Source organism: Penicillium cataractarum (genome assembly GCF_028827025.1).
Source record: "Penicillium cataractarum strain IBT 29864 chromosome Unknown utg000004l, whole genome shotgun sequence".
In the NCBI taxonomy this organism is placed as follows: Eukaryota; Fungi; Ascomycota; class Eurotiomycetes; order Eurotiales; family Aspergillaceae; genus Penicillium; species Penicillium cataractarum.
Window position 1 is genome coordinate 949,237 of NW_026622740.1, and position 22,544 is coordinate 971,780.

Here is a 22,544-nt window from a genome sequence, read left to right on the forward strand (position 1 = left end):
GGTAATGCACAGGGCATTGCGTATCTTCCGAAGTCGATGAAATTGCAGACCCATGATCGGATGTATAGACGGCTGTAGAAGGTGATAGACTGATGACAAGTCTAGAAGGACAAAGGAGGGGAAGAATTCAGAGCACATTCCTGAATTCTTGGCTCGGTCCCTAGTATAATGGTTTAGGCGGCGATCTAGAGCCTAGAGGATGTCGTCGGGCAGACAGCGCAGAGAGGGGCGCAGCAGCCAGTAGATGACGACCAACGGCCAAGGCGAAGCAAAGGTGTCACGGAGTTGAATGTGGTTTGGTGGTCCCCTTTGGCCGCCTGATTTACCAGTCTAGCAAATGACGGATGCGCACCAATACTATGACTCTATCGTCATTGGTTTCTAATGGGGGTTTTCTGCTGGCTCTGTCTATAGTAAACCCCCGTTAATTCCTTTACGAGAAGAGTATATCCCTCCTGCGTCCTCCATTTGCTTAGATTATGCTGCACTGGCTGGGATCATTACTCTTTTAATTCGTATGACAATCCTAGGGATTTCTTGCTCACTACTTGAGAGAGATTAGCGCCGTTGCCTTTTGTTCTCTCTCTCTCCACCGCCCCTTCTCTCTCTTCTTTCCTTCTTGACGGGGTGTATAATATCAGCAACAATCCCTATAGTTATCTGACCCCCCCATTATTCTTCACTCCCTTTGATCCTTTGATTATCATTTGATTTCCTGATTATTATTCTTCTTTTTCTTTTTTCTTTCGGCCCGACACAAAGAATAAACTCCTCTTAGTTCACATCCCTCCCTTTCTTTTTTACTTTCTCCGCAGTTTCATCCCAATTCCCCCACCTCTCTGATTTCCCCTCCCTCCAATCACTACACTTTTTGTCCCGACTGTACCTTTTGTACCTTTTGCCCTCTTACTGGTTCCCAAACACATCCTCCTCCCCTTGACCTCAACCCTTCAACCCTAGAAACCCTACAACCCTCTCGCTTTTGGGATTGTCCAGTACTTAGGCTTGGGACCTAGCTCCCTGGCCTTGAGTCCTCGTAATCCTATAAAGCTCCTCTCGTTGCCTGCCTGATTTCTTTTGGCCTTGCTTTTCTTCGCTCTCTCCTTCTGTCTTCAGGGTTCCTTCCCTTCCCCGACCTTTCCGTCCGGTCGGGTCTTATCATATTGTCATCATGTCTGATCGATGGGCTTATGGGCTTATGCCAGACCTTACCGAACAAGACCTCGACGACCAAGACCTCGACGGCTCAGACCCCATTCTGTTTGGCAGTGGAAATTCCTTTCCTGGTCCAGCAGAACGTCAGAGCTTTGGGTTTCATGCGATCCCAATCGGTCCTCCGTGGCCTACCTTTGCTGCTCCACCCTATAGTCCAATGATGCAACAACAACAACAACCATTCAGCACCCTGGCCACTGGCGCACCCAGTGGCCAACACACCGTGAGTGCCATTGAATAATAAGTTCATCCTCCAAATCATGAATCAGGCTAATGCTCCATGTCACCGCGGTAGACTCCATATTCCTCTTACCCAACAACTGTCTACTCGAACCCTCCCCCACCATCTGTCCATACGGATCTGACGTCCACGTCCGATCCATTTAGTGCAGGCGTATCCAATACACAGCATCTGCTTCCCAACTATGAGGAGAAAGTGCTTGTCGACCCACACCCTCAAGTCCACCCGTTGGAGGGTATTGATGAGAGGTATCCCAACCAAGACATCCCTCAGGAGCTGCCTGCAAATCTCAAGGCACCTCGTAATGGGAACTCCCAGAATGTAGTTCCTCCAACTCCGAATCCGGTTCCACCGGAGTCAGCCTCACAGAGGATGCCCACGCCACCCCGCATGGGTGTTCAGAGTCAGGAACTTGACGATACCTTGGCCCTTGCCCAAGGCACCATCAGCCGGCTGCTGGCCCAAAACCCGAACCATCAAAGCCTGTCTCCGATCAGCCAGGGTCGTCTGGACAGCATCCGTGGCGAGATTACTGAGTACTTCGTTGTCTCTCGGCGCAGGGAGATGCCCCCTCCAGACTCCCCGTCGGACAAAGAGTCGGGTGACAAGAAAACAGTGCTCAAAAGCCAGCTGTACTACCGCTGTCCAAGGCCCAAGTGCACTATGAAGGGGCCTAATAAAGCCGTCTTCAAACGGCATGTTGATAGCAAGCACTTTCCACAGTGGGAGTACTACTGTCACCATAAAGAGCTCGGTTGTCCCGTCGCCGTGAAACCTCTCTATCGCCGTGACAAGCTCGTCGAACATTACAAAAATCACTTAGAGCGTTCTACTGATGAACTTGGAGTTATCATCGACAAAAATAGGGTTCTACGTCCTTGCGAGCGCGTTTGCATTTGTGGGCGGTCCGTCAATGATTGGGAAGAATTCTACGAGTGTTTTCTCAAACACTGCGAGTGCGAGCCACCGTTGGATGACCCTGGTTCATCTTCTCCTGAGCATCGACGTAAGCGCCGCCGAGATGACTCCAACGATGACCCATTCGACCCCAGCACGGGCAACGGAGGTCCTGCTCTATCCAAGCAAGGACACGGGCGTTCTGGAAATGTCAATGGACGTGGCCAGCACCAGTCTTTCTCTGGTGCAACCGGCAACCAGCTGAGAAATGGCGATTCAAAGCCTTTTCTTCGTGCACGCTCAGCGTCCGACAGTTGTGACGGAAGAACGAAAGGCTCACAGCCTTCTCGGGCAAATGACGCTGCTCCTCCCACATCTAAGTCGAAGCCCTCTGGCTCTGGCAACGACCAAAGTGGCCGATCCAAGAAAAAGAGTGCCCGACCTCCACTTGACCTGCGTAACCTGCAAAGTCAGGCAGGCTCTCAATCATCGGTGAACAACTGCAAGACCTGTCATCATGTCTTCAATATCTGCTCTACGTGCTGCGAGAGTCCACCGTCAGCAGATCGGTGCCATATGTGTCCCCCTCTAGAGCGCACTCTAGCGGTGCAGGCCGGCAATCCTCATGCGGACTTAGCTTTGCGTCAAGCTCTCCTCACTGGCCAGAATGTGGGATTTGCGGACCATCTTCAATTCACCCCACAGGGTATTCATGCTGGGCCCAGCATTCCCACGACGGTCGATCCCGCACTCCTCACCGCGATGGATCAGCAACATTGGCAGGTCAACCAAGCTCGACAACCGTATGCTCAAGCCCAGGGCGTGATTCCGCGCGGGAGCAATCAGCAACGCCTTTTTGGAGGAAACCAGCCCTATATGGCTGGCGCGGTGCATGATATTCAAGTGCGCGGCATGTCTGAGCCTGAGATGGAGTTCTCTATCCTGGACTCCAAGCGCAAGTGGGACTCCAAGAAGTCGCAAGACTCGAGCTCGAGTACATGGTCTGTCATCCTGCCTTTCCGAAGTTCGCCGCCGCCTCGCCCAGTGTCGCCGTTGCCCCTCTGCAAGCCGCTCACAGGCACGGGCTCGATTTCTGTCGGTGGTAAGCAAACCCCATTATTCGTCTATCCCCCCCCGTTTCACTTATTGCTTGCCACAATACTTTACTATAGATCCACTGACCTCAATAGGGATGGAGATCATCGCTCGGGAATTCATCGGCCCTCTTTCCTTGAAAGCTCCTTCGTCTGGGTGCCGGTGCCCGTGTCGTACCAGGCCTTCAGCAATGTACTTTGCTCGTGGCCGCGTCGATATCGCGCCCGGTAGAAAGATCGAAATGGACTTTACGATGGCACGAGAAACCCATAACACGGAAGCCCGTGGCATGGGTCATCCGCTGCGGACTCGCATCCAAGTCGTTGTGAAAATGTTAAGACTCAGAACCGCCGCCAAGTCCGCGAGCGACAAGCACAAGAAGGAGGCGTCTGCTGCCTTCAAAGGAGCCCGCGAGGCTACTGTATGTGGCTCTGACGCTACAACCACCACTGGTCAGGACGATGCCAAAGTTGTTGCTCGAGACAACTCAGGCTACGACTGGGAGGTGGAATCTGTCGCCGAATCTACCTTCACTGTGTATACGCAGGCTTCAGCTTACACCGACATCACTGTGCCCTCTGCACCAAGCAGCCCACGTCCACCGTCCTTGATATTCTCGAGAACATCCTCTTGCACTGACCTCACGTTACCATCTCGGCCTTCCAGCCCGGGATTCTCTGGGTATCCCCGAAACTCGTCTTGTGCAGACCTGAGGCTGCCTGCTCCTGCACGATCCAGATCACCCTTGCGTTGGATCTTGGACGATGACACCCTCGGCAATGAGGAGCTACCAATCCAGGACGTAGGACTCTTCGAAAAGGAAGGAGAAGAGAAGGAGATCGACCTCGGGCTTGGTTCGGGTCTGCAGTCACTCGACAGGCTCTCTCGTGGGAGAGGCGGAGTGCCGGCCGATGAACTTCGCTCTGGAGTAGGATCTGCCTGGGACTATGACCGGATCTCCCAATACGTCATGGGACTATCACTGTCTCATATATTCTCGCGGGCCTCGCGAGGCAATGGCTTCAATTCCTCCTGGGACAAGAAACCATCTTCCTAGTTTGATACGTTTACTTTTGCTGGCTATTATTACGATGATACCCGCAACTCCCTGTTGATTTTTGTTTGGAGTTCAAAATACTGTTTGAAAGACTACTCGAAAGACTTTTCAAGACTTGTTTGAAGAAATCGTTTCCCCCGAATTGTCTTCTTTTGTTTTCCATTTTCCCCTCGTGTGTTTCTATTGCTTCCTTCATCTTTTCTCATCTCCACTCCCACCATCTACCATGCGATTTCATTTCAGATTTTCTGCTTTGAAGCATTGTTCAGTGTCATTCCGAGAAGCCTTTTGATTTACTTCGATTTGTGTATTCTTGCACATTGTTCATCTCTTGCGCATTATCCATCCATCGTTCATCTTGATTTTGTCCTGCCAAAATCTCGAGCCAAAAAAATCTCCTTCTCCATGCGGTTCACCGGTGATGTTCATCGCCCGGTCTTTGGATGGGTATTTCACTTTGGCACTACATACCACTTCCTTACCCGATTCTTGTTATCTTGGGGGAAAACTGTACATTCTGTACATTCATGTACCTGTATGTATATCACCAAGACTAGACCTGGTGGGCTTTGCACATTTTCTCGTCCTGTCTTTTTACCCCATTATTCTGCCCATTGTTCTTCGTTTTTTTTTGGTACTCATCACAGGGAGGCTGCACTGCTTATGGCGTTATGTTTTTACTCCTTACGCGCTATGCTGCTACGGCTTGATGATCACGATCGCATCGGAGCACAAGGTCAGATAGACAGCATTTACAATTTACACTATTATAGCTATCATCTCCCTTTTTCCGCCTTGAAGAGTAGTCAACTCAGAGCAATCCGCATTAGGCTCAATTAGTCTTTGCACAGCCTTCGCGTCAAGAGTCGGTGAATGAAGCTTGGACCCGGGTAGACTCGGCGCAGCAAGGCTTCTTATGTGCGCGAGTCATGTAAAGGTTTAAATCAGGGTCGGTGTGAGGCAGTGCAAAAGCAGATCCACTACAGCTATCACGTACATGGCGGATACAGCACATACATAACTCCGCAAGTCTTAGTGCCGGAAAGCATCATCTAAGTTCTCTACGGGTCGGCCCCTCCGCCACCGACCCATCCATCTTGACTCCGCCTCACGGCCCTAGGTCCGAGCTCATGAGGGAAAGAGCGAGGTTTTTGATCAATTTGTGAAATGAGTCACCTACTTCGGTTGGGCATGACCTGTTGTTGATGCTTAAGGCTGAAAATGCGGACCATGATCACTCGGTCGCATGGATGTCCTTCGCCATAGACTTGGCGGTGCTTCATTCTCGAGTACCTACAACACCGACATACGCAGAGGCCAGCAGAACAAAAAAGTGAAGCAACAATCTCATTCAAGCATTCATGATTCACCGCCTATATGACGATATCCAGGCGACCGATAGCATCAAGCCAGCTACCATCCCTTCCCTTTCCCAATCCAGACTCTAAGCCGCAATAAGAGCCTTAATACCCGCCTCAATCGCAGGCGGATTCGCACCCACAACCTCGGTAGTCTTCTCCCCCTTATCAAAGAAGTAAATCGTAGGCAGGGAGCGGACCCCAAGTTCCTGTGCGACGTCGGGTACGTCGTCTACGTTGATCTTGTAGAACTTGGCTTGTGGGTACTGGGTGCTGAAGTCGTCGACTTTGGGGGAGATCATTCTGCAGGGGCCGCACCATGGGGCCCAGGCGTCGAGGACGACGGGGCCATCGGCGTTGATGATCTTGTCGCGGAAGTCTTGGTTGCTGAGTTGGTGTTAGTTGTGAGTTGTGAGAGGGTTGGGGAAGGGAGAGGGGGAGGTATGTACCTGGTGATGTCCTCGACAGGCATTTTGGTGGGTTGGTAGATATTTGGGTGGTGGTTGGAGATCTTTGAGGAGGCAGGAGTGTTGTTAGAGCTGGGGGGGTGGGAGTTTGTGAAAGAGAAAGAAGGGAAATGGTCGGTGGTGGAGATAATATGCTGCTGATCTTCAAGCCGCGATGATGACGAGAAGTGGGGGGATCTCGGCGGGGCAACGATGGTCTGATGTCCGTGCAACATGAACAGAGTATACGGAGTATACTTTGATATTAAGAACAAACAAGTCTAGTTGACTATTATAGATGGAGCATTGATTTGAGTAGTTCTTCCATTGATTGATTAATCCGTTGAATGCTGATATCTCTCGAGATATTCTACCGTATGGCGAAGTATACCTTAACAAGGGTATGGAGATTCCCGAGCGTCTTGGAAAAGGTATCCCCCTCTATACTGTGTAACACTTGATTGGTAACCTCGGCCAAAGGAAAATAAATGAAAACTAGTTTATATTTAAAAATGGGAATAGGGTGTGACAATGTATATACAGCGGAAGTTGCCGAGTGCAGTAAATACTTGATCTCTATACGAACAGTGGACGGCTATTCCAGGATCAAGGCTCGATAGTTCTTTAGCTCTAATTAATCAGTCCAGTTACCAATATATAATGCATTTAAGAGCCAGGTCAATTGGAAGATTGACCAATACAATTGAAGCCAAAAATCCATGGTTCTCTGGCTATTATCAAGGACTTTGTCATTTCATTCAGCTGGTCGGACGCTTCCAAGATACTCCATCTTCCGTCGATCTTTTCTTGTCCTTGTATAGCCTCTTATTTTCTGCCGGATTCAATCAAAGCCTATGGTACTGATGTCTTGGTGAGCACATGGAGGTTGATTTCGATAAGAATAAACCTTATGAACGAGCACATCTGACTTTGCAACCCTTCGAGATCCTAAATACGCTAACCCCCATTTGAGTCTACCATCGCTGAGTCATCGTGTTATTCCTGGAGCCTGAGGCTCAAGCTGGATTCGGAGCGATGTCCTGCGGTCTGAAATGCCTGGTGCCTGATGCCCTGAGGAACTATTTAAGGGTCCTCGTAACCAACAACAAAAGTCAACTTTACCCACGATCAAACTCTTTAACACAATGGAACCTCTCATAATCAACGTCAACGGGGAATCAAGCATCACCCGCCTTGCCGACCAAGGTTCCCTCCGACTTACAGTCGAATGCGAGGGTTCAGACCTCGAAACGGTATCCAAAGATGTCATTTCACGGTCTAACAAACTCAGCGAACTCTTCAAAAAACTATCCCCAAAATCCAACGACGGCACTGCTACCGCCGACGCGGCGGTAACCAAGTTCGCCTCTACTTTCCTCCGCACGAGGAACTACACTATCCACGACAAGGATAACAAGCCCTTGCGCAAGGTGTACCAAGCCTCCATGTCGCTGACCATTGTGTTCCGTGATATCACCAAACTCAGCGAGGTGGTGGGCCAACTTGTGACATACTCTAATGTCGAAATCAGTGCGATTGACTGGAGTTTGAGCGAGGCTACGCAGAAGGATCTGCGCGCGCGAATGCGCAAAGAGGCTATTCATGATGCGATTGCTAAAGCCAATGATTATGCCGAGGAGGTGGGGAGGGAAGTGTATCCTGTGGAGATCATCGACGGCGGGCAAAATGCTGTTGCGCAGTATGCTCCTCCCGGGAGATCTCTCTTTGGTGGTGGCGGTGGTGCCGTTGCCATGAGGAGTAGTGTGAAAGGGGGAGGAGGTCTGTTTGGTAGTAGTGCTGCTACTTCTAACCGCCCAGAGCTTTCTGAGACTCTTGATCTTTCTCCTCCGGATATTCAAGTTACGAGCTCGGTGTCTGTTAGGTTTCAGTCTGTCCCTGACAAATGAGATAGGAGCTCTACATTAGAGGCTTTTTTTGACTAATTCAGGCCCATATAGTTGTTTGTCGAGAATCTACTTCATAATTAAATTGAACCACGTTTTCTTCGTGTCACCTTTTGAAGTTGATAAGCTGCTGTATCGCCCAATGTAAACACATCCGTAATGGCGTAACAGCGCATCAAACTGAAGGCGAAGGCCCAACTCGAATAGGCGATTTACAAACCCGCCTTACGGCTTCGAGTCGATGGATTTCCCCGTGCCCCATTGAACGTAAGATACAAATATAAGAAAGTCCAGTCCGAAGATCACAACCCACCCGTATAGTACAACACCGCCCAAGCCAAATAGCCAAAACACCACCATCCAATATAATACATGCCATGAAAGCGGATGAACACCTTTGAATTACATCTAGTACACCAGAAGAAGAAGAAGAAGAAGAAGAAGAAGGAAAAAACATCTCGAATCCCATTCGAGCCTAAACATACCCTAATAAATTCATCGCTTCTCTTTCTTCACTCCCCGGTCTCGATCAGAAGCAATCAACGAGCGAGTGTAATCCGAGAGACCATGTGAGGGGAGATCAGAAACAGAAGGGACGAATGAAGAAAGGTAAACGAAATTCTCTCTCTCTCTCGACGAAAAGACAACAAACAAGACACCTCCGGGCGTAGTCCCTTACTCTTGGCGACTACGCTTGGCGCCGTGGGGGTTCCAGGTGCCGTCGCCCCCCTGGTTACCCCCGAAGAAGTTCTGGTTGAATGCCGGGTTGGGGCCTTGGAATCCTGGCATGGTCCAGTTAGCGCGCACGTCCATCTCTCAAGAATCGTAAAAACGCCAATATAATATCTCTAGTCTTTTTTCACTCACCCTGCATTCCCATGTTTCCGCCCATGTTCCCCATCATGGGGTTCATGCCTCCGGCCATGGCGTTCATGCCCATGCCGCCCATCGGATTCATACCGGGCATCATCATGCCCGAACCAGCCATGTTGCCTCCTCGGCCGCCTCGCATGCCACCGGGACCGCCGCGCATGTTGTTCATCATGCCGCCACGGTTGCCGAAGCCGTAGCCCTGCATACCGCCCATAGGTCCGCCTTGGAAGCCGCCCATCATGTTGCCGCCGGCGGGTGCAGCTCCGGCGCTGTTCTGGTAGCCACCCATGTTGTTGTAGTTATTGCGGTTGTTGAAACCGCCCATGTTGCCCATTCCGCGGTTGTGGTTGTAGCCGCCGCGGCCGCGATAACCGCCCATGTTCATGTTGCCGCCACCTGCGCCAGTGCCGCCGAAGTTCATGTTCTGATTGCCGGCAGAGTTGTAACTGGTGCCGCGGGTGCCATCCTTGCGCTGCTGGCCATCCTTGGGGTGCGTCTTGAACGGGTTCATTTGCGGGTTGGCATACTGGACCCCGTGCTTCCGACCAGCTGTGGTCTCAAGGTAAAGCTTAGTGGCCGCTGCGGCCTGGGGAGTGGTGAACTCCACAAAGGCTTGGCTGCAACCGTAGAAATAAGGACTCTGGTTAGCTGCCTGGCGTTGACAAGACGTGTGAACTGAGAAATGATAAGACTTACCCCTTGCTCTTGCCATTGACCTTGTGCTCGTTAAAAGTCACATCCTTGAGGTCCTCTTCAGCTTGGGCCTTGTTCGCCCAGCCGCGGATATCGTCGTCGGTGGTCCACCAGAAAAGGTCTGAGATGACCAGCGCAGTGGTTGCTTCGGGGTCGGAGGGGCGATCCTCGTAATCCTTGCGCTTGACACCGTGAGGTGCAGCCATGGTATCTTGATGATTGAGAGATTCTTGCGACATGGAGTGGTCGCCGTTCGCAGAGTGTGAAGACATTGTGGGATGGATAGGTTCGATCTGAGGTTTTGAGGAGGATGGAGATTGATGTGAGGGAGAGGGTTGAAGAGTAGAAGGGGACGTGGACGTGTTGTTTGTCGTTGCGTGGACTTCAGGCTCTGGGATATCTAGGACGACATCATCGCCTTCCGGTTTCGTGTCACCCTGGTCGTTGGCATTGAAGCCTCCACCGTCCCCGTAGATGTCGATATCGAAATTATCATCCTCTGTCGCCATTGTGCAACTAGAGCGGTTGCCGATTGACCGCAGGCTTCAGAGAGAATGAATTCGATTGAGTTAGAGGTGATATTGGACAATACACAGGCCCCTTTTGAATCCTCTGGTGGTTGGTTGACTTTGGATTCAAGAGTACGTGTCTGTAGAGACAGGTGGTCAATTAGCACGGAGAAGGATTTCCCAGGGTCTAATAATCAAGGAACTGGCAAAGCAGTATGAAGAAAGCAGGAGTGGTGCTTAGTAGAAGCGGGTGATTTAGAGTAGCAGCAGAGAATAGAAGCATAACACTATCGCGTAATGACAACGAAGGAGAAAGACACAACCATACGTACAATCCACAGCGGCCAATGATTCGCCCCCGCAAGAATAAGAACAGTACCAGCTGATGAGGCACGTACAGGTGATTTCCCTTTCCCTTGAGATCAGGATTCCGGATACAGGAAGAAAGAGAAGCGCGCGCCGGCCACAGACAGGCAACGGCTATAGCGGCGAAGAGACCAGGGCTATGCCTTAAAAGACCCCCCAAAGAAAGGAACCAGGTCAATCCCTCCCAGGTTATAATATTAGACAAGACCCGATACCTTCGGGTTGACTGGAGCAGAACGAGAGTCGAGATAATTGATGAGAGGGAGTTACGGCGAAGGCGCGACTGAGCTCCTAAGCTCCGCCCGGCAATATAGTTATTCCGGACCCGGACTCGGAGTGGTCCCCCCAGAAAGGACACGCCAACCTTCCCGGTGGTATTTCCCTGTCCTTCCAATTCCCCCAGACTTTCCTTCTCCCCATCTTTACTCTCTTTTCGCCCATACTCATCCACAATGTCTGAGACCTTCCAAGAGCTTGCTGATATCCCCAAGGACTTTGTCCGCGAGGGAAGCCTCTTCATTCGCCGCTGCACCAAGCGTAATGTCGATCCCCCCATGATTGATCGGAGAGATTACTGACACTCTTTGCAGCCGACAAGCGCGAGTTCATCAAGATTAGCCAGGCTGTTGGCATGGGCTTCTTGGTTATGGTATGTTACGGCTATCATCTGGAGCCTCGTCGAGGAGTGCCAGCAATGGTGGAGGAATATCGCTAACACGGACATTCAGGGTGCCATTGGCTACTTTGTCAAGTTGAGTAAGTGCTGGCTACAGAAATGCGCTATGTCGCTGGACTATCGAGCATCGGAACATATAGCTGACGTTCAATTACCTTCTCCAGTCCACATCCCTGTTAACCAGGTCCTGGTCGGTGGCGCATAAATGACAAGAACCCTTACCATTCGATGAATCGAGAACCGAATCAATCAATGAGCGAGCGGATAGGAGAGAGAGAACCCATGCCGCAGTCGGAGATGGATATCTGTTGAGCGAATTGAATGGATCGCATTGATGCCCATGCTCGCGTGCGCATTGGACGAAAAGGGGGGCGAATCGAGCCCCTCTGTTGCGGAGCACATTTGAGAAGCTTCATCATGTTTTTTTGCCTTGTCGTCCGGAGTTTACAATCATTGGCGACCGCTTTTTTTTTATTTGGGATGCGATGGGAGTGCATCATCGCCACCCTTGAGATACCACATACCACTTACCTGTACCAATAGGGGTCTTTTCTTTTTCTGATCAATCAACGACCCTCCATACCCATCTTCATACTTTCGCATATCAAATCTACGATGCAAGGATCTAGTGATAATCAAACATAATCGTGTATCTTCGTTAATATCGTCGCTAAGTACAGCACATGCAGGAACCTTTTTATGAGTCAAATGCCCTCCCTGAATACCGATCCCAGAGAATCACTTTTCTCGCATATGTACCAAGTCGATGCTGAATAGCGTACACTCCGGTCCAGTTCACCAATCATCGTCGTCATCTTCGTCCGTATCCAACCGAGCCACCGGCCTGCTGCGCAGAGTGCGGCGTGTGCGTCTATGCTCTGGGCTGGGCGAGGAATCGTCCTGATAATGGTTGTATTCGGGAAGGGGCCTCAACTTATGATCGTAGCACCGCCCAATTGACCGATCGCCCTCATCCTCGTCGGCGCCGTCGTTCCATGAATGAATCGTGCATGTGCCGCTAGACAATCCCCATCCATTCCAGGAGGTTGCTAGAGAAAGTGACGATGTTAGCTCACATGATCGAACGAGATCGAGTAGTTTACTTGACGAGAGTCTCAATGGGGCTCACCTGCAATCATTGGCACATTAGGATGCCAACTAGCATCCCGAACACACGTTCTCCACTCCATATCGCCATGGAGATCCCACATGTTAGTAAGGATATCTGGCCCACGAGGCCGAGAATTCATTGTCGCGGCTTGAACATCGATAGTACCAGCCAACGTGGCATCGATGTTGTACACATAGACCTTACCATCGGCGCTACCAGTGTAGACATAGCGCGAGTTTGTGCTGCCAGGAGGCGAGAAGTGGCAGCGAACCAGGGTCTTAAGAACGCGATGGCCCCGGAAGGTGACAACGGAGTGGTCATAAGGATGCGCCACACGATGGGACTCCGGATATTCCTGGAACCGATAGTCAAAATCCGTGGAGTAAGCGTTCCTTTCAACCGCATCGGCTCTGGATGGCGGCATCATTTTTCTCAGGTCCCAAAGCTTCATCGTCTGGTCTTTACTATTGGACAAGACGTAGCGGCCATCGCCCTTGCTATCAATGTATGTCAAGCCTTCTGTATGACCGAGGAACACGCCGGCTTCACGTCTGTCGGCCATTGAGCGTCGGTCCCAGACCCGCAAAGTTGTATCGTCAGAGCCAGAGTAGAGAATGTGAGGCGACGAGGTGTCGCCGAAACAGACCGCATTGACGTGGTGCTGATGACGACCTTTTAGAGTAAGAACCGGCGTCCGTGTTTCGAGATCGACCACTATGACTGAGTTCTCTGACGTGCCAGCTACGACCTCTCGGCCGTCTCCAGAGAATCGAAGTGACCAAATCTATCAGCACAAAAGTTAGTTCCGTATCAAATTTCAGAAGGGACTGGGACTGGCATTCGTGTCCAAAACCTACACCAAAGCGCGAACGTGAAATATCAAGACCTTGGGTTATCGGCTGATTCGGTAAAGGGAGAAATTCAGTTCCTTTGGATCTGAATCATCGTCCGGGTCTGTTGGCGCCAGGTAGGCAGCACTGCGGATAGAGCTGTAGGCGAGAAATCGATTGTCCGGGCTAAGCGAAGCATCTGTGATGGTCCATTGACCATATGGATACTCGACGGTCTTAAGGTATTTCCATGCGAACGGGTTGGATGTATCGTACATCCGAACCCTGAAGTCCTGCTCACAACAGAAAAAGAAGTTCCCATCATCAGAGAACTGACCAGAGTAGCTTCTGGAATCGTAGTGGATGATGCTGTCGGCGCGAGAGCTAGGTATCATAGTCTGCAGTCCGATGAATGGCCAAGTTAGTATACATACTGCATATACTGGTGGGCGCCTTAGGGTTGGCATATGCGGCTATCCGTCCTTACCTGGGAAATGGACTGATCAGCTCTGATCCGTACTCCATGAGAATCAATGCCAAGCTCCCGCCACATGAGACTTGTGGCAAAGACCTCTTTGCGCTTTTTGATTCGATCGACGTAATATGGCTCGGTGCCAAAGTGCCCGGATCTCATCAATTTGGTGCCTTCCTCGCTGGGTACTTTGGGCCACACGAACTTCGGTCTGCGCCGTCTTCCTGCTAATCTAGCCGTCATGGCAAGGATGAAGTCTTCATCGGGCTCTTCCAGGTCGTCGTCCTCAAGAGGCGGGCCCGGATCCAAACCATTCGCAAGGAGAGCCTCTCGGAAACCACCGGAAGCCAGTAACTGGAATAGATAATTCCGCGCAACTGTAAACAAGTGGTGAGAAGCTATCCAACCAGAATCTCGAAAACAGAAAGCAAAAAGAAGAAAGTTAGGCATATCGACGTACATGTGGGATCGTTAGGGTCTGCTCTTATGAACCTCTCAGCTCCGAGGTAATCGTCATCATCGTCCTCCAAATCCTCCAAATCATCGGGAGGGTCTGGATAAGGAGGGTCTTCATAACTCTCAATGCCACCCCACTCGTCGAGTACCCCGAATCTGCGCTCGCCCTCGGATGGGCTAGGCTGGTAATCCGGGTCTGTTGTCGTATCTGTTTCATCCAGGTGTTCATGGGCTGGGTGCCAAACGGGCTCATCCTCTATCGGTTCGCCTGTCTCCTCGGACGACATTCCTGCGGAGGCCATGGTGAGGGGAGTTGAGGTGTCGTTTGTAGAAGATGTTTGTAGGACTGTCAAAGAGATCAAGAGATGAGGAGACGGGGCTTATCGATAGCGTGATACCGAACACCGCCAAGTGAGATTGTTCCTTATGTCATACCCCACGCTGACCCACGATTAGGTTATTATCTCCTTTTTAACTCCGCAAAGGTGGGGCACTCGAACGTTTAACTAATTCTTACGATTGAATTGAATGGATACATCTAAATTCTCCAATATAGCCCAATCTACCCTCTCTATCAGCTACCCCGACTCAGAACCCTCCTCGTGATCTTAACTTTACACTCGCTGTTCTTCACGAAGAATCCCTCGCGCACTTCCGTATCCAATGTGGTAGCTCTTTCAATGCTAAACAGCTTGAAAAGCGTACCCAATGTCTTCAACATTTCCATCCAGGCAAAGCTTCGAAAAATTAGTATAATTAACCAATTTTGGGATCTTGAGGGACATACTTTCGCCCGATGCACGCTCGTGGCCCAAGGGAAAACGGATAGAACGATTCGAGACGGTTAGATGAATCCCCATTCATCCATCGCGATATATCAAATCGATCTGGGTTCTGCAGAAGACAATCAGTCATTTTCTCACGCAGTTTCATTTGTCTTACGTACTCTGAAGGCACTCTTGTCGTGATGAATGTTCAAGGTCGGGACGCTGACTAGAGTCTATCCAATCGTGAGCAGGATGCTGACTTTGGCGAAGTAAATTCAACGAACAACGAGTACTCACACCTTCTGGAATGAACATTCCCGCAATTATTTTGCCTCCTTCAGGTGTGACACGCTCTAGGCCCGTCGAGCTAGTCGGCTTGAACCGCATCGTCTCTCTTACCACGGCATTCAAAATAGGCAATTGATTCACAGTTTGGAAATCCGCAACCCAGCCCATTGGCATAGGTCCGGGAAACACACGGTCTAACTCCAATTCCAGCTGTTTTTGAATTTCCGGGAAGCGCGAGACGATATCTACCACATTGGTCATAGTAGAGCTCGTGGTATCACTTCCACCGACAATAAACGAGATTGACTCGGCGATTATCTCTGTCTCGGATAATGGAGCTCCGGTATCTGGGTCCTTGGCGTTGAAAAGAAAGCTCAAGAGATCCTTGCGACTGTCTTGCTGATCTCTGCGTTGGTAGTAGGCATCTTTGCCGATTGATGCCAAGTCGGAAGTTGCCTGCAGGCCTTTCGGCCAGAATGAATCTAGATAAAAGTACTTCATCAGTGGTCTTGGACGTCCAGGGAGATGACCAAGTGCATTGAGCACTTCTCCACGAGCATCAATAGTGTTGATCAGATTCAGGTGGTCCTCTTCCTTTTCGAGGAATCCGAATGACTTTCCAAACGCGTAATCGCCTATATGTCATCCCAGTTAGATGAAGCGAATGCATTCAGTAAAGACGAACAGACCTATAACATCAAAGGCGAGATAGTTGACTGAATGAATTAGATAAAAATCTCAGTTGCTTTGATGTGGGTGCAATCTTACAGTACTCGTTAAAATCAATTTGGACACCTCCGTCAGCTTGAGTGTGACGATGTATGCAAGTCATGAGCTTCCCAATCTGTGCGGACATGTGGGGCTCATAGTCATTCAGATTCTTTGCCGAGAATGCTGGACTGAGATACTTTCTCTTCCTTTGGTGCACCCGTGGATCTCGAGTATTAAACAATACCGGTTCTACCTGATGAAAGGGTAAACTGGCCTATCGAGTTAGATGTGATCATAATTCGACAGCAACAAGGCACATATCTTCATAGAAAGGACCCTTTAAGAAACCCGAATGGTGGCCATATATTGTCTCCAAAGCCGAGCGATCCGATATTGAGATGTGATTAGGCGCAATCCGAACGAACGGTCCGTATTTTTCATGCTGCCGGAGAACTGACATGGAGCGTCTGGCAAGCCGGCATTGGTATACGATCCATAATGAAGAAAACTTCGCCGCAAAGGGACCGGGGATTTTGGACAAGGGGCCAAAAAGATATCTCAAAAGGGTACGTAGTATTATCTAGATAGTGTCAGGGAAACTAACAGCGGATTTGAACTGCATTTCAATCTGGGGGTAACTCACTAATACAGATATGGCCACTAGAATGGCGTATGGGGAGATTCTTTCAACGAGACCAAGGAGAGCCGACATGATGAGCTTCAATATTACAAAAGACTATCCGCTATGATTTGATGCATCCGGACTGTCCGCGGTTTTCCTTTTGTGCTCCAAGCCGGGGGCACATCGGAAGGCAGTTAGATTAGGCGACTTGCCGAGTGCGTTAATCCCCGCACGCGACTTGGGGGTGCAACGTGGGGAAGAAAAGCTTTTGCGGGGATAAATTCAGGGTCTCTTCCAATGTGAGTGATCATTACTACAAACAAATCTGCGGTGAAGCCGCATAGATGGAGACTCTGGCATTATGCTCTGTAGCACCGGGGGCAAGTCGGAATTGGGCGACGCTGCTAGAGGTTAGTTTTTTTATTTCACCTTTTGGGAGACGATGCGTTCCTTCCATGACTTGTCATAAGATCGAACTTAACGTACGGTCCAAGAGCATAGGTCTCCAGCGCACTGGGAGCACGCAGTTTTCAAGAGCCTAGGGGTATGGCGAATGGTCTCTCTTGGCTGTTCACCACATCTTATAGTAGAGATCGACATGTAGTAGATGATTTAAATCCGCGGAAAGCTCAGATAGCGGATTATGACTCCATAGTTACCATGAAATAACACATGATTTTCAACATAATTTCCATAAACTGCCGCTGTTGATGGTGTTGGCCCCCGAGGCCAATATAGCTTGCATACTGCACAAGCCACAAGGTAGCGATGGAGATGGTTAATTGATTGATCCAATTAAGCTTAAGGGTTACGAAGATATGCTTCAGTTGCCGCTGGGGTCCAAAAAACAAGACTGTTTTCCAATTAACCAAAAGTTTGGCTCAATAGTCTAAGCAAACAACCTGCATGGTTCACTTGTGGATGAACAATTTATCTTATTGAGCCTCGCCGAATCCGACTCAGTTCGACTCGATAATCATCTTCGATATTCCCGAGTAGTCTAAAATACCCTACCGGTTTCTACATTTGTTTCACAACACCTCCTGCTCTTTCGCTGCGCATGGCCCTATGAGGCCGTGGGTGTTTTCCGGCGCTTGAGGCCGCCCCGACGACTTTCACGAGCACTTGGAAATCGGCCTTTTGAGACAAACACCCACGACTAAGCGATTGCCTCAAACTCATCACTTCAACTCACCACTCTCCACACTACCTATCCACTTCCTATTTTACTTCTCGCTCGTCGGTCTCACAGACGAACATCATGAAGCTTGTCCTGGCATGGCTTGTCGCGGCACTCGTGTCTCCCATCAGTGCGCACGCTCTGTACAACCTCACTTCTGAATTTCCAGATGACTGCGCGGTGAGTTCTATGGTCTTCTCAGGGTTTGCGTCGACAGTACCACCCGTTCACGATCCAGGCAACACGTGACTAATAGAATGGGATGATCTAGATATTCTGTACCGCTACTGAATATGTACACGGGCCGTGCGATGTCGATAGCGTGGCATGCTGGTGCCAGACCCCGGACTTCGTCTCTGACGTGGGCTGCTGCATTGCGTATGCGTGCGATAAGGATCTCAAGAGTGAGTTAATCATTTCTTCTGTTCTTGCAACATACCCTGGCTGACGCCTGTTTTCTGTACTATAGGCGTGAAAACCACCTTCAAGAACTGGTGCTCCGCAGCGTCTGTCGAAGGCCCTACCGACGATACCACAAAGTGCGGGTATCCGTACGGAACCGGCACGCTATCTGGGAGCTCGCAAGCCAAGTTCGGCTCCATTCCCGGGAAAGTGATTGGGGGTGCTGTCGTTGCCTGTTTGGCTGGGCTAATCCTCTCATTGGCATTGGTATTCCATTGCTTCCATCTCAGCAAGAAGCAGAAGCAACAGCAGGTATCACCACCAACACAACGCATTCCTACGCCAAATCCACCGTATTCGGAGCCACGGCAGATCCCACGCCTGAATCGCAGCACGGAAGGTTCCCAGGCACCTATGTGAAGCGGTTCGACCACGTCGATGTGATCATCTTCCTCATAACGCAGTTTTCAGTCTGGAAGTCGAGCTGATATCAGCCCAGTGAAACGAGACTGTCGTTCTCGAATCGAAGCTATTCAAAACTAGCAGCGAACCATGCCAATGCTTCATTTAAGAGATATCCCCCGTTCATTGTAAATTGTACTCCGGAGTAGAGTGTATAAAGTGGAAAAAGCATATCTCGGGCCCGCTGATAACCAGGTCAGGGCGGATCAACCATTTTCCCGCCTCGTCATCATCGCTGGAAGATCCGAGCTCAATCCCCGCTCCTCCGCTCTCTTTGACGCGGTGCGGAGACTGGCTAACCTCCTGCGAATTTGCTCTTGAGGACTTTTGATATTGCTATCCTTCTGCTGAATAAAGCCTGCGCCTGCATCTTCGACGATCATCCGGCTCAACTTCGCAGCATCTCCGAAGTACCCCGCCCATCATGCAGTCTGTCCCGGAGTCACGCCAGCAGACCTTCGAGGAAATCTATGGCCCCCCAGAGAATTTCCTCGAAATTGAGGTAAGTCGCATACCTTTCCAGATGAGTTTTGGCTATACGGGAACCACATTCCCGGGCTATGTCATGCTCAACCCCTACCCCTCTACCCCGCGATCCAAGCTCCAGCGACATCCCAAACCCACACACGACCCGCACACACATCACCCACTCCTTACTACAGTTCTAACCCGATCCTATAGGTGCGCAACCCTCAAACCCACGGAACATCCCGCAACATGTACACCTCCTACGAGATCGTCTGCCGAACCAACATCCCCGCCTTCAAACTGAAGCACTCCGTCGTGCGCCGCCGCTACTCCGATTTCGAGTATTTCCGCGATATCCTGGAGCGCGAGAGCACGCGCGTGACTATTCCCCCACTGCCGGGCAAGGTTTTTACCAACCGGTTCAGCGACGACGTCATTGAGCACCGACGCGAGGGGCTTCAGCGGTTCCTGCAGATTGTTGCGGGTCACCCGCTGCTGCAGACGGGAAGTAAGGTGTTGGCGAGTTTCATACAGGGTGCGTGCATACAATATTCCACCCACACTCTCAACCCCGAATCTAGCTTCGTGTATGAGCTAATGATGTTCTTGGTATTTAGATCCGAACTGGGACCGCAATGCGTGGTAGACTTGCAGTACATTACGTTCCCGACTTTCCCTTTGTGATTATCTCTTGTCTTTTCCATCTACTCAGCAACTTGAGCGATGTGTTTTTTTTTTGTTTTCCCAAGTTTTTTCTTCTTTTTGTCCTGTTTCTATCGCAGGATTGTTGTCTCCGCAAATGGAACTGACAGGTGTATGCTATTTGGTCACTCATCATGCGCTTTGGTTCAATAGTTTGATATCCGATCTGGTTCCGCACTTGTCTATTCTTTATTCATCGTCCTGGTGTCACTGGAAGCAATTGAAAGCAGCCTGAGCCTTGGGATTTATCTTTTGCGGGAACAGGCTTCGAGGCTGGTAAAGTGGATTCGTTCCGAGTATCTGATGTTCCCTCCGAGTGTAGTTTTTGTGGGGACGTTTATTCTGCATAATTGTTACTGGCAGCAAGCAAATGACTACGCTGCAACCGAAGAATTGAGACCGATTGAATGGTTGAAATCAAAATCGAGTGCCAACTTTTCCAAAACGTAGGACCCTGAAGGAGAGCCATCGTGTATTGCGGGATATCAAGTGAGAAAGAGGAAGGACAAATTAACACCCAACATGCGAAGTGGAATCATCACTAATCAAAGAACTTTTGTGTCAGAAAAGAAATACCGTTATGGATTTTTCTCAGCCGAGATCATCCCAAACCATGGGCGCAAGCGTATTATCCTCCCATGGCGACGGAGCTCCTGCGGCATTATCATCCGACGGGAATGAAAGCGCGCCAGGTACCATGTTGGTAGACTGATCCAAGTAGCCCTGTGGCGGGGGTAAGAATGCCGAATCGAGTGGTCCAGCGTTGGCATTTGAGATACTAGATGCATGGCGGCTATGAGACTTGGGTCGACGGGGGCCTGTCGGTGTTGACTCGTTACTTAGATCCCGGCTCTGAGAAGAAGGTCCCGGTGTCCCGGCTGCCGGGGCCTGGGCTTGAGTTTGCGAATTGATAGCCTTGCCACTAACCGAGCCTCCATCGCGGTAGGCGTGTGGAAACTTTGTTCGGAAACGGTCGCGCAGATCGGTTGCTCTGCGGTGACCGAGGTTCAGTCGCTTGTCTTGTTGAATGAGAGTCCACTGAAAGCCGTGCACTGCGTAGCCTTTAAGTAGTGCCTCGTCCTCGGCGGTAGTGAATGGGCGGCGCGAACGTCTTTTGAGTTTCGTTGCGACATGTGCTTCTGGGAGGCCCAGGGATGCTAGTGTTGATTGGGACTGCTCGGAGGCTATCGACGGGCTCTTCCCTGGAGGTGAACCATGCTGTGGTGTGATGAGGCCGCCGTGTTCTGTGTCTGGAGTGCCGGCTGACATGCTCGATGCGGAGGAAGTATGCGAGCTGCCGGGGGTACTTCCGTGGCTAGAGCTGGGCTCAGACCCAGCAATGACAATATTCCGGTCGGGCAGCTGAATCTTTCCAGGCTTGTTGGTAGATCCGTCTGCTTGAGCTTTGAGGAGAGCGTTGGCAAGCTGATCTCGCAATTGCTTCGTGGCTTCATTAGGATCAGAGGCACTTGTTTCGGGTTAGTCGACATGGTCTATAGATTTCTATTGCGGCCGACTTACCGATACGCCCAGGGGCAACAAACTCGAAACCTGTGACAAAGTCAACCAACGGATCGACATAGCAGGAGTCAGGATAACATACCTGTCTTTCAAGTTCGAGGCTGTTCTCTTATTGAACTTGAGTTCTGGCTGCGCGAGGATTGCTGTCCAATTGCCAATGCCACATTTGACTACACCTCGGAGGAGAGCCGTCGTCTCTTCATCGGTCCATTTTCTCAAATTTTTGCGAGATCGGCCACGCGTCTTCGGAGACATAGGCTCCTCATCGAGTATCGGAGCAGGATGAGGCATAGCCCCGGCATCCTGAAGAAGCTCTGCTTCCCGGTCTGGTTTGGATGTATCTTGGTTATCATATTGGTTGAATTGTTGCATGTTGTCATGATCATGGTCGTCGTCATCATTGTTATTGTCATCAAGGGTTGCGTCAAGAAGCTCTTCAATCCTAGCTTCTCTTCTTTCTACAGTCTGCACTTCGACAGCCGTGCCAATAGTACCACTTGTGGATATCGGATTGCCAGTATCCACGGCCGTACCGTTGCGCTGAGAAGGCTTTGTCAGAAGCTGGGAGATGGAGGAGCCAGCCTCAATTGGCGGCAGAAGGGCAGCATTTGGCGGGGGCTCATTCAGTCCATTTAGAATAGCAAAAGGTCCAAATGGCGGTGGGCGTTGTTCTTTCTGGGCTTGAGGAATGGGCAACTGCAAGTGTTCGCTGAAAGACTCGGCCTGCAGGTCTAAGCGCCGACGCTTGCGCGGCCCATGGAGGGCATCGTCGTCGAAGGATGAGGAGAATGGGAAGCGTTCTAGAGCACGGAGGTTTACAAATGCCGGGAGGATAGGTTTGGGTGGTGGTTCCACATTCGATTGGGGATCTGTCGTGGCGGACTCGGCCTTTTTAGTCCTCGCCGCGTTGAGGAACTCCTTCACCGTCGGAAGGCCCGCCTTGGTATTTGGTGGGAGGTTTCCACCATTTGGAGTAGTCTTGGGAATAGTACTTGATTCCCTTGCGCCACTGGCGTTTGGTTCTAAAGGAGATGGGATGCTGAGAGTTCGCGAAGAGACTGGCTCTCGCAAAGGAGCGATACGCAAGGGTAGTTGAGGAAGCTCTCGAAGTAAAGATTCGTCGAGGGGGCGCAGAGCCCCAGTAGGATCCATCTTCGGAGCTCATTCAACGGTAGACCCCCTCTAGAATGTTGCACATATCCCGAAGGATAGATAATTGATT

General features: G+C 50.5%; 10 protein-coding genes across 10 annotated transcripts; 5 read left to right on the forward strand and 5 right to left on the reverse strand.

Moving 5' to 3' along the window:
- Positions 1 to 1,171: 1,171 nt before the first annotated feature.
- N7496_004881 (putative C2H2 zinc finger domain protein) lies at positions 1,172 to 4,505 on the forward strand (the record flags this gene model as incomplete). Its single annotated transcript, XM_056697810.1, has 3 exons — positions 1,172 to 1,438; positions 1,511 to 3,455; positions 3,544 to 4,505. The coding sequence occupies 3 exons, from the start codon at positions 1,172 to 1,174 to the stop codon at positions 4,503 to 4,505; spliced, it is 3,174 nt and encodes a 1,057-aa protein (XP_056556335.1).
- A 1,444-nt stretch (positions 4,506 to 5,949) lies between these two features.
- On the reverse strand, positions 5,950 to 6,335 carry N7496_004882 (thioredoxin family protein; the record flags this gene model as incomplete). The annotated part of the gene is made up of 2 exons (XM_056697811.1): positions 5,950 to 6,250; positions 6,313 to 6,335. 2 exons carry the CDS (start codon positions 6,333 to 6,335, stop codon positions 5,950 to 5,952), a joined length of 324 nt encoding a protein of 107 aa, XP_056556336.1.
- A 1,119-nt stretch (positions 6,336 to 7,454) lies between these two features.
- N7496_004883 (SIMPL domain-containing protein) lies at positions 7,455 to 8,216 on the forward strand (the record flags this gene model as incomplete). Its single annotated transcript, XM_056697812.1, has 1 exon — positions 7,455 to 8,216. The coding sequence occupies one exon, from the start codon at positions 7,455 to 7,457 to the stop codon at positions 8,214 to 8,216; it is 762 nt and encodes a 253-aa protein (XP_056556337.1).
- A 672-nt stretch (positions 8,217 to 8,888) lies between these two features.
- On the reverse strand, positions 8,889 to 10,288 carry N7496_004884 (uncharacterized protein; the record flags this gene model as incomplete). Its single annotated transcript, XM_056697813.1, has 3 exons — positions 8,889 to 9,028; positions 9,081 to 9,703; positions 9,783 to 10,288. The coding sequence occupies 3 exons, from the start codon at positions 10,286 to 10,288 to the stop codon at positions 8,889 to 8,891; spliced, it is 1,269 nt and encodes a 422-aa protein (XP_056556338.1).
- Positions 10,289 to 11,106: 818 nt separating this feature from the next.
- Positions 11,107 to 11,535, forward strand: N7496_004885 (translocon subunit SSS1; the record flags this gene model as incomplete). The annotated part of the gene is made up of 4 exons (XM_056697814.1): positions 11,107 to 11,191; positions 11,245 to 11,303; positions 11,383 to 11,410; positions 11,495 to 11,535. The coding sequence occupies 4 exons, from the start codon at positions 11,107 to 11,109 to the stop codon at positions 11,533 to 11,535; spliced, it is 213 nt and encodes a 70-aa protein (XP_056556339.1).
- A 590-nt stretch (positions 11,536 to 12,125) lies between these two features.
- On the reverse strand, positions 12,126 to 14,501 carry N7496_004886 (WD40 repeat domain-containing protein; the record flags this gene model as incomplete). Its single annotated transcript, XM_056697815.1, has 6 exons — positions 12,126 to 12,379; positions 12,460 to 13,225; positions 13,299 to 13,369; positions 13,420 to 13,669; positions 13,759 to 14,120; positions 14,204 to 14,501. The coding sequence occupies 6 exons, from the start codon at positions 14,499 to 14,501 to the stop codon at positions 12,126 to 12,128; spliced, it is 2,001 nt and encodes a 666-aa protein (XP_056556340.1).
- Positions 14,502 to 14,773: 272 nt separating this feature from the next.
- On the reverse strand, positions 14,774 to 16,677 carry N7496_004887 (cytochrome P450; the record flags this gene model as incomplete). The annotated part of the gene is made up of 8 exons (XM_056697816.1): positions 14,774 to 14,936; positions 14,987 to 15,093; positions 15,146 to 15,199; positions 15,264 to 15,889; positions 15,944 to 15,970; positions 16,023 to 16,218; positions 16,276 to 16,545; positions 16,609 to 16,677. 8 exons carry the CDS (start codon positions 16,675 to 16,677, stop codon positions 14,774 to 14,776), a joined length of 1,512 nt encoding a protein of 503 aa, XP_056556341.1.
- Positions 16,678 to 17,848: 1,171 nt separating this feature from the next.
- N7496_004888 (CFEM domain-containing protein) lies at positions 17,849 to 18,589 on the forward strand (the record flags this gene model as incomplete). The annotated part of the gene is made up of 3 exons (XM_056697817.1): positions 17,849 to 17,947; positions 18,039 to 18,171; positions 18,237 to 18,589. 3 exons carry the CDS (start codon positions 17,849 to 17,851, stop codon positions 18,587 to 18,589), a joined length of 585 nt encoding a protein of 194 aa, XP_056556342.1.
- Positions 18,590 to 19,055: 466 nt separating this feature from the next.
- Positions 19,056 to 19,762, forward strand: N7496_004889 (sorting nexin-3; the record flags this gene model as incomplete). Its single annotated transcript, XM_056697818.1, has 3 exons — positions 19,056 to 19,133; positions 19,313 to 19,634; positions 19,717 to 19,762. 3 exons carry the CDS (start codon positions 19,056 to 19,058, stop codon positions 19,743 to 19,745), a joined length of 429 nt encoding a protein of 142 aa, XP_056556343.1. The 3' UTR covers positions 19,746 to 19,762.
- A 630-nt stretch (positions 19,763 to 20,392) lies between these two features.
- Positions 20,393 to 22,474, reverse strand: N7496_004890 (telomere repeat binding factor family protein; the record flags this gene model as incomplete). Its single annotated transcript, XM_056697819.1, has 3 exons — positions 20,393 to 21,269; positions 21,323 to 21,352; positions 21,405 to 22,474. 3 exons carry the CDS (start codon positions 22,472 to 22,474, stop codon positions 20,393 to 20,395), a joined length of 1,977 nt encoding a protein of 658 aa, XP_056556344.1.
- Positions 22,475 to 22,544: the final 70 nt, after the last annotated feature.